The sequence below is a fragment of the Nesoenas mayeri genome, assembly GCF_963082525.1.
Source record: "Nesoenas mayeri genome assembly, chromosome: 11".
In the NCBI taxonomy this organism is placed as follows: domain Eukaryota; kingdom Metazoa; phylum Chordata; class Aves; order Columbiformes; family Columbidae; genus Nesoenas; species Nesoenas mayeri.
The window spans coordinates 4,922,770-4,933,332 of record NC_137563.1 but is presented as its reverse complement, the minus strand read 5'-3'; the positions used below and the strand labels follow the sequence as shown (position 1 = coordinate 4,933,332).

The 10,563-nt window shown below is 43.2% G+C and overlaps 1 protein-coding gene across 1 annotated transcript; it reads left to right on the top strand.

The window, feature by feature from the left end:
* Positions 1–1,871: 1,871 nt before the first annotated feature.
* MINAR1 (membrane integral NOTCH2 associated receptor 1) lies at positions 1,872–10,105 on the top strand (the record flags this gene model as incomplete). Its single annotated transcript, XM_080351170.1, has 3 exons — positions 1,872–4,169; positions 5,617–5,871; positions 9,908–10,105. 3 exons carry the CDS (start codon positions 1,872–1,874, stop codon positions 10,103–10,105), a joined length of 2,751 nt encoding a protein of 916 aa, XP_080207296.1.
* Positions 10,106–10,563: the final 458 nt, after the last annotated feature.

Below are 10,563 nucleotides of genomic sequence, written 5' to 3'. Positions count from 1 at the left end.
CAGTGAGCAATATAACATTTTTGCTCTTTTGTCAGTTCACAGAAGAGTTGTGCTGCTATGCATAATACAGGAGCTTTAAAAGCAGACATGCATGCAGCGGAGGCGTTGGAAAATCCCTGTAGCCGTTGGTTTCTGAGAGTAGTGTTTACAATCATAGAAATACATTCGCAGTGCTGTTGCTCAGCTTCTGATAATATGTAGTAGAAAGATGCCACTTAAATAAACTGCCAAGTCTGTGTGGAGTCTTGTTTCATGTTCTTATGGGCAACCTGGAGGTTTTATTTTTTTTCTCTGGAAGATGCTACTGTTACTTTTTTTTATGAAAGATGATGTGTGCTGGCTTCTGACACTGATAGTGATCACCGGCATGTAATGTCAGGGCAGATGAAAAGCTACAAGAGAGGGAACAGGAGTCCTGTGTTCCTGGTGTGGTGCTCAGGAATCCTGAGAGTTTTGGCTGGGAAGTGACTTTTTAAATGAGTAATAAGAAACCTTGCAAGCCTGACTTAGTGATTCTGCACTTGGTGAAGATGGAGAGACAAGTTCCAGGGGTCATCTAAGGCTGGGAGTCAATGGGGGAAGGTACCATACCCTTGGGAGAAGGGAATATATTTTTGTCATTCCTATCAATAAGAATAACAAAGACAAAGTGACCAAACAGAGGAATTGGCAGACTGCATCATCCCGTGCTCTGTCTCTCCTAGTAGCCAACAGCAGAGACACTGACAAGGATATTCACAGTAGGCAGATGAAAAATAATCTGCCCTCCCATCAACATCCTTTCCTAATCCATAATAGCTAGAGGTTGGTTTCAGCTCTGAAAGCGCAGGGGTTTATATCCTTCTCAAGATGTTTGGTAGCCTTAGCTGTGCTTGTTCGAGCTGTTCTTGTTATCCACATAAATGTGCAGCCTTCGCTCTCCAGCTCTGCCCTGTGATTTCAGGCTGGTGAATGGAGCTGCACTCCCAGGGTTTCTCTGAGAACACATCACTGAAGAGGATGTTCTCTGTCCTTGATGTTTCTCAGTCTTCAAATCCACCCTGATTGGCAGCCAGCCCTATGGCATCTGCTGGATTGGTTTCAAGATTCAGGGGGATTTTTTTTTTTGTTTAACTCTTTCTGCTCTTTTCTAAATTTTGCACTTTATGGCTGAAATGAGGCTCACACAGATTTTTCACATAGGACCAGGTAGCTTTTCCATTCCTGAATCATAAACTTAGGAAAAGGTATTTCTGGAAAAAGTGTCATGCTATCCAGGGGAGATAATTCAAAGTAGAGGAGAAAATAATGGTTTTAAATAAGCAAGATGGTAATTATGTGATCAGATAACTTCTAAAAACAAGTTGGAAGTTTATTGTCAGAAAATCTTCCTGAGAGTCATTTGCAGTCAGATCTGAAAACAGCCGAATTGTCATGGTGTAGTAGATCATCTCTGGTTAGGCTAGGGCTAAAATTATTGCTTAACAGGTTAACATGTCTGTACTTTCCACCTCTCACAAGTTGGTAAGAAATTCTGTGAAAGCCTCATAGCAAGCAGACTCAGATTGTATATCTGCCATTAGTTCAGCCCCTCCAAAGTTTCTGCTGTTTATACACCAAAATAAATGAGCCTCTTTGGAGAAAATCTTGATTCCTTTTAAGTATTGATTTCATCGATGCTAGGATTGCAGCCTAGAGCTCAGAAACACGAGGATGGGTTATACAAGCAAGCCCCCAACTGCATGCCTAGGTGATCAGGTACCATCTGTGACTGAATGACAAGGTCCTGAATATTATCTGTGGGTGACTTACAATCTTTTTTGTTTGCTGTTGTGTGTTGCTGTAGAAGTGGAACGCGGTTTCCAGGTTAAACAACAAAATACGCTTGAGCCATGGAGACCAGCCAGGAATCCTCACTCTTCCTGGTGAAGATCTTGGAGGAGCTGGACACGAAGCAAAATACTGTTTCTTACCAGGACCTCTGCAAGTCCCTGTGTGCGAGGTTTGATTTATCCCAGTTGGCCAAGCTCAGAAGCGTGCTGTTTTACACCGCTTGCCTGGATCCTAATTTCCCAGCAACTTTGTTCAAAGACAAAATGAGATGCACTGTAAACAATCAGCAATCAAAGAAAATCATGGTTGCAGCAGATATAGTAACGATATTCAACCTCATACAAATGAACGGGGGAGTGGCCAAGGAGAAACTTCCAGTCTCAAGGCAGAAAGTGAAGAAGAAAGAGTCCTTTGAATCCTGTAGATCTGACACGGAAATCTGCAATATGGCAGACTGCGTGCCCAACTGCGAGCTGAATGACCAGGAGTTTAACCAGGGCTTCCCTATCAGAAGGTCTTCAAAATGCAGAAAGATGGACTGCAAAGACTGTCAGCAGTTTGTCCCCTCATCAGAACCCAACTTTTTACTCGGCGTTAATAAGGACATGAAGGGCCGGGCTGCCTCTCTGGACAGGTTGCAGGCACTGGCGTCCTACTCCATCGCCACGTCCCCACCGTGTGAGATGCAGAGTACATACTTCCCCATGAACCTTGAAAATGAATCTATTTCAGACCAGGACTCCTTGCCTATAAGCGCAGGCATAAAAGAAACTTTCATTTCAAATGATGAGCCGTTTGTGATGCAGTCGTGTGTCCAGAAAAGAAATATATTCAAAGAAGATTTTCATAATCTGATTACAATATCTCCCAACTTAATACCGTCCAATAAAAAGCCAGAAGACGGACACAGAGAGCCTCAGAACAGGAAAGAAAGCTCTAAGCAGGCTTTCTTCAACCACAGCTTTGAAATGCCATACAGCAGCCAGTACTTGAATCCAGTTTATTCTCCTATACCAGACAAAAGACGAGTAAAGCATGAAAGTTTAGATGATCTTCAAGCTTCAACGTATTTTGGCCCAACTACTGTTCTTGGGCCGGAGGACAACAAAAGGTGGACTGGAAAGCCTGCCAAGCAAACTGCCTGGCCAGCTAAAAGCTGGAGTTTAAATACTGAGGAGGTACCTGACTTTGAACGATCATTTTTTAACAGGAAACAGTCTGAAGAGAAGCCACGATACCAGAGTTCGAACAACCCATCTCCAAACTTTCCTTCAGCTGACAGGCATCAGTCCTACCTAAACGCGAAGGATCAGCAACCGATTATGCAGGCAAACTACGCTGTGAAACCCAATGGGCATAAACCCAAGGAAATCCCTTCCATTCTAGATGTGGAGAAACATGAGCCAGTCAAAAAATTTAAGGATAAAAGCATTAATTGTACTTCTGTCCAGATCTTAAGCATTGACAGGACCACGAGTGTTGGGACGCAAACTGAGCAGCAAGTTCTGGACCACAAGAAATGCAAGGATTTGTGTGCGGCGGGCCAAGCCAAGTACGGAGAGCGGCACTCGCTTAAGCAATCGGATGATGACTCTGAAATTGTGAGCGATGACATCAGTGACATTTTCCGGTTTTTGGATGACATGAGTATCAGTGGGTCGACCGGAGTGATGCAGTCTTCGTGCTACAACAGCACCGGTTCCTTGTCTCAATTGCATAAATCAGACTGTGAGAGCTCACCTGAGCACAATTTGACTAAAATCTCCAATGGGAGCGCCTGTAACAAATTGGATAAAGTGGTCCGGGCAGACATCAGTAACACAGATGATGAACTAAAAACAAGTGTCTGCAAATTAGTTTTGAGGATTGGTGAAATAGAGAAGAAACTGGAATCTCTCTCAGGCGTCCGAGAAGAAATCTCTCAAGTCCTGGGAAAATTAAGCAAGTTGGATCAAAAAATTCAGCAGCCAGAGAAGGTCAATGTACAAATAGATCTCAATTCTTTGACAAGCGAGGCTGCATCAGATGAGAGTAACTCCCCACAGATATTTCAGTGCCACAATACTCCTCATGGAGGCAAACTGGAGAATAATCCAGAATGGTGCTGTTCAGACGCCAGTGGAAGTAATAGCGAGAGTCTTCGAGTAAAAGCCTTAAAAAAAAGTTTGTTTACTAGGAGATCATCGAGATCTTTAACAGAGGAAAACAGTGCAACTGAATCCAAAATAGCAAGTATTTCAAACTCTCCTCGAGACTGGAGAGCTATTACTTACACCAACCAAGTTGGCATTACGGAAGAGGAGATGAAAGAGAGAGATGGAGGAGAAAATAAGGACTGGCACAGGAAATCTAAAGAGGTAATTTCAAATTTAATTCACATAATAAGCACTTAAAAATAATCTAGTTATGTCTTCCATAGTCATCACAAGCCTCAGGGTGTGACAATACTTTGCCTTGCCATATTATGCCTGTCTTTATGGTTATCATAATTGAGTGACTTTGTACCTATTTGTTCTTGCTTGGTAGCTGCAATATGGTCAAGTTGTTTCTTAAAAGCTTTGTTCTTTTGAAAAGGGAAGGGGGGTAGTGTGGGTGACATCTTTGGAAGATGATGGTATTCCTCATCATCAGTGGCAATATAAGGAGGTCAGATAATTAACTTGGTGAAAGGGGTGTGGGGAAAATTGAAATTCTCTAGTGGCTGTTTTAGAAGGGATATTTTGAAATTGTATTGTGACATATTTTATCAGAGAACTATGTGCATATTTAAAAGCCAACAAAATAGATTCATTGATTCAAATCCCTCAAGAAAAGAATCCTTGTATGTGTACCGTGAGATGCTAACTGTAGTTATGTTCTCTATATTTGACTTTCACGGTCATTTAAACGAGTCTTAAGCCTCCTGTTGTGGAAATGCAGCATAGCTGTGGTCTGCTTTTGGCTGGTCAGAAAAACTCTGCCCATCCCTCCCAATAGCCACCCAGTTTCACATTCAAAGATCTCACAGATATCATGGATGTCCTCTGTTGAAACTGTGCATGGTGTGGACTCTTGTTTCTGTTTCAAGGACAGTGGAAGGGTTGAGGGGCCTTCAGCTCCCTTGTCATTCAGGACTACATGACGGGCATGCTGTGCCTCATGATGGGGAATGAGGGCTGAGAAAGGAGAGGAAGAGGTTTGATGGAAATAAGTGCAGTTGGGTAAATAAGAAACCATAAACCATGGGTTATTAGTAGGTTGCAGAAGGGGAAGAAGGTTACCCTTAGTAAGCCCAAACCTTGGCTTTTCTGTACATTGTTCTGCCCTGGATGAAATGTTGACTTTGTAAGTCTCCTCCTCATTACTGTGGTAGACTGTGGCTTCCGTTGCTTTGGTACCATGGATGGTGCAGTGTCAAAAGGGTGCTACCTGGGGCCTTCCATCAAGATGTCTTCACGTTAAGATTTGATCTAGAAACAGAAATCTAGAAGCTGGCATGGACCTCTTAGCTTTTCCAGATCAGCTGAGTTTTTTATGGGTGTCAGGGCTGTTTTCAGAATAGTTTTATAATCTGTAAACAGCAAGAACCTCAAATTTCCTCTGCTGCATCAGCTTTGTGTTCATGTTACGGTGAACATTAAGTTGTGTCTGGAAAATACCTTTTTTGTCTGGTGGCGAGAAGAAGGTGGGCAGATGAATTAAGGGCAGCCAAAACCTGGTGCATTTTTATCATATGGTGATTCTGAAAGGAATATCTCTGTCCTTTGTGTTTAACCCCCTCATAGTCCTGTTTCTTCTCTCAAATTCTTTTGAACCCTATTGCAGGCAGACAGGCAATACGAAATCCCACAGCCACATAGACTCTCTAAACAACCAAAAGATGCTTTCTTGATTGAACAAGTCTTTAGTCCTCATCCCTACCCTGCATCACTCAAGTCACACATGAAAAGCAACCCGCTCTACACAGACATGAGGTTGACAGAGCTGGCTGAAGTGAAACGCGCCCAGCCGTCATGGACCATAGAGGAATACACGAGGAATTCAGGAGATAAAGGCAAGATTGCAGCGTTGGATCTACAAGTGAGTCCCATTTGTTTGATTTGAATGGCTTGATTGCAAATGTATGTTGCCAGAATAGGTATTTAAGAAGGGATTTGGATAGCTCAGGAAGGGACTATGGAGTGTTGAGCCTCTAATCTTGCTGATCCCTCCCCATCCTGGCCAGGGACAAAGGAAAATGTGGATGTTTGATCGCTGAATGGTGATCCTTGACAGGTTGGTGTTCCCAGCTTATTCTGCAGTGGAGTGTTGTCTGCTAAGCCATCACGGTGTTAGTAGCTCTAAAGATGAGTTTAGGGATAGAGGGGTGCGGAGATGAATGAGTCCCTACCTGCAGCGAGGCAGAGTGGTGCAGAAGCTGTCATTGCTGCTTTTTCTTCTATCCTTGTTCTGTCTGTTTGTACACAGAGATTTTAAGTGTTAGGGCTTTTTCCATTTTGCTAGGAACATGAGAATTGTTTACATTTTAGTTCAGCTTGGAGGTGTACAGACCCTTCTGCAACAAGCAGAGCAAGTTACTGGGAGACAAATCCAAACTTTGGATTTAAATTTTCCCAAACTGTGGTGTATTTGAAATCACATTCCTGATACATAATGGCTGCCTAGATTCAGGACTGAGTGCCCACGTTGGATGCCCTGTCTAACCAGCTAAATGCAGACATCTTCTGGAAGGAAGATATCTGAGCACAGGTTTGAAGAGGAACCGTGAAGAATGACACCCAAAATGTGTAAAGATCAAACAGATGTTGCTGCATTTGGTCATAAAACACAAAATACATCACCTAATGAAATCCACAGTGATGCGCAGATCACTGTTTATTGTTTGTATGCATTTATGCAGCAGCTTGCAGGGGACTGGTGTCAACCTCAGGCATTTTGGGCTCCTTGCATGTGTGTATGTGCCCCAGAGCAGAACAAGCTGCCTCATTTGGCTGCAGGCTTGGCAGCAGTTGGGTTACACTGACCTACATCTCGGGGCTCACCAGCACCACACTACCCCAGCTCTGGAATCAGTAGTCTGTGCTGTGCAGCCATACTCGAGGATGGAGTCTGCTTGTCTCCAAAGCCTGTCTGCTGGGGAAGGTGGCATGTAAAAGCCTGAGACTTGAGGGTCTTGATGGCGCGGCACTCAGGTACCTAACCCAGCTCCAAACCCTTCAGACTAAGCCCTAGGAGAACATCAGGATGCTATGAGAAAGACTTGGCTAGCCCAAGGAGACCTGCCGTGCCTCAGGACTCTGCATTAGCTGGTTTGGAATTAAAACCATTACAGTGTTGCAGTGCAACTCCCACGAGCATTTGTGCAGGAATTTATGCACAAAAACTTAACTTCCTGGCTTGACTCATACAAACTTCCCTGCCCTCAGCAGCCCTTGCTCCTTGCTGTGGGTAAAGTGCACTCAGAGAGAAGCTGCATAGCATAGGGACCAGGCTGCATCACGCCTCACCTGCCTGCTGCGTTTTGGGTCTTAAAAGCTTTAGAAGACTTACTAAATTCCTCACCCTGGCATTGCAGACTGTATGCTAGAGTAGGAATAGGCTGAAAGAAGCTCCTCTGGAGCAGGCAGTTGCAAAGCACCCCTTACCTGCTGTGCAGAGACAACGAAGAAGGTGATATTTGGAGGCAAAGCTCCCCTGGGGGAAGTGTTCTCCATCTGCTCCTCGCAGGGCTTTTTCGTTCCCTGTAAGCAGCTCTGCACGACTATGAGCAAACCAGAGAAATCGGCTTATTGCCATCATTTATCTTGAGGATAAAGGTGATAAAACTTTACTGGTGTGATTCGCTCCCACCAAAAGGACTGTCAGAATTGCATCTACTCCGCAAAGCCCATGTCTAGACTTCATAATAGAGCTTACTGACAAACTTAAAAAATAGACACAGACTGATGAGTGGATTTTTTTTTCTCAGTGATTAAGTTTATTAGAACTGAGAGTAAATACATTATGCTTTAATGAACATTCCTGTGTCTGGCCATGAAATGGGAAAGGAAGCTGATTAACAGTAATGGGCCTTTTTAATAATGCATCTTCCTTCTGAAGTAGTTAAAAGGTCAATACCAGAGCAGAAAGGTCCCAAACTGTTATTTCCTTGAAGCATAGCATCACTATCTTTGGGGTTTTTCTCCTTTTGTTTATTTAAGATTTCTCCTGGCACTTGACAAGTCTGCTGGGCTTTCCTTCAAAAAAGGAAATTGCAAAGCTACAGTCAGGTCAATGTTTGTCCCAGGTGTGGGGGCTGTGTGAGATCTCATCTCTTTGCTCTGTGTGTGATGATCCACTGGGACGAAACATTTTCAGGCCATTTTGTGATGCCTTTAGAGATGAGATTGCCGATTTTTTTCAGAAATCTGGAATCGGTCATTCAGAGCCCAAATGGTACAATCTCAGACTCAGCTGATGGTCTCTGTTTCAGCATACTGATGCTATCACAGAGATCTCAATTAAATGATCATAAAACCATTGCTCAGTTTAAAATGTTTACTTCTGGGGTAGTTATAAAATCGCTTCTTGTAGTTGTTCTGTACATAAAGCAGCCGCTGCTTTCAGGCAAAGCAAAGTTCCAGCCAGTAGCTCGTGGCCACAAAATCTGAATCAGCCAATTAAAGGCTTACCCAAATCCCTCTCAAGTCAGCTGGAGTTTCTTAGTGCGGAGTCCAACAAGCTTTGGATCAGGTCTGATACAAGCCCAGAAGTGCGATGTGTTAGGATATCCTCACTAGAACATTTTTATGTGCAATCTTTTTAATTTTTGAAAGAAATGGCCTGTTGGAGCCCCAGACACAGGAGACAACTTCAAGAGAAAGCTGTCATTTTAAAAAATGTTCTTTCTTCTTTATTCCTTTCTGCTGGTAAGTGTAATAGAATGGCTAGTGTTTGGGTTTCCCTCTTTTTTCCCCTGTTCTCTCTAACAGAAAGGATGAAGGGAAAAAACAGGCAAGGTGAAAATGCAAAGCTTGAAGAGCTAAAATTCTAAGAAATAAAAAACTAAAAGATAAAAACAAGAAAAAGAAAACATTTAGATGGAGACACTGATAAAGTTCCCCAGGTTGCCTTTAATTTTCTGATTTCAGATTTCCTTCACTTCGTATTTTTTTTCTTCTTTCCCCCCTGTGTGGAATGGGGGGGCAAAGTCTTTAATTTTAAAGATACTTTTAAAATAACCTGCAACCCAGAGAGACTCAGACTTTGGCAATGGGCAGAATATTGCCTTCGTTTGCCCCCATTAGGGTAAATGGTCTCATCCGTGGAAGGGTCCAAAGCGTGTACTGTGGGGCAGCAAATCTTATGCTGGGTGTCCAGTTCCCCTTCTCCTCTTGCCCCTAAAACTGAGACAGCATCAGGTACCCAAGTGGTTTTTGGAAGATGGAGCTGGGAGGAGAGCTCGAAGCTGAGGATCACTCTGTCCTGGGTGACTGATTTCATAGAAATCCCACTTGCAACCCCCTCCATGGGCTGTTTGGCACCTGTGATTGTGTATTCCCAGCCTGAAATGAAGGGCTGGTGGCCCCAGCGTTGTCATTCTGGAGGGGTCTGCGAATGTCCCCTCTAGAAGCGCTCTGTGCTGATGGGGCTGGGCAGTTGCACCCTGTGAACAAGTTAGGGCAGCAAAAATAGGGTTAGCGTTATAAAATGTGGTGCGTGAGGAGGATGTGTTAAGAACCCTTCCCATCAGCTGGGCTTTAATAATTTAAAAAGCAGTAACAGACCGGTAGGTGCTGACATCTCTGCTGTCTAGCAGATTAAAGAGACTTTATTTAAATGCCATCCGTGATGACGAAGTTTCTGACAAATCAGGAGTGTGTGAGGGATTTTGCTGCCGAATTATACTGTTGCAGGAGTTTATTTTTTGCAGTATTTTGTTGCCACTTTCGTCAGTCTTGTGGAACTGAGGCCAGAAACAACGGAATTGAAGGGAAGCGAGAAGTGACGATAACCCACTTTATCCTGACGCAGACCCAGATGCAGTTGGGAGGCCTTCAGGCACATCTGCTTTATTTATTTGTATTGTTAATGGCAGATTCTAGACAATTAACAACTGTTTTCATTTAATTTTTAGACTCAAGAATCCTTGAACCCAAACAACTTAGAATACTGGATGGAAGACATTTATACTCCTGGCTATGATTCCTTATTAAAACGCAAAGAAGCTGAGTTCAGAAGAGCAAAGGTTTGCAAGATAGCTGCCCTGATAACAGCAGCAGCTTGTACGGTTATTCTGGTCATTGTAGTTCCCATTTGTACAATGAAATCCTGAACCCGTGGACAGACCTGTGACTCCCAGCCATGTGTATCTCAGATCTCTCATGCTGTCTTTCAAACCTCTGATGGCAAAACTGTAAGGAGTTTGCTAAGGAAGAATGTTCTGAGGATATCCTGATGGAGAATGCTGTGAATGCCGGCAAAACAACAAGAGAAACATTTTTTTGAAAAGTATTATTTTAAATAACAGACTGTGTGGTGGAGTTAATGGGAACTCAGTTAAATTTTTATGCATTTTTGAAAGTGCAATATTTTTTTTTTTCCTAAAGAAACAGTGTAATGTTTTACAGAATCAGAGACTGATGAGAATCCAGGCAAAAGAGGAAGGTTTTCTGAGCTATGTTGCATTCAACAGAAGTATGGGTACATGGAGGTAGCACTGTATAGAAGGGAATGTTCTATATGCATTAGATCGGGGAGCTAGGAAAGTCTTAAAGCTCTCTACAATGTAGA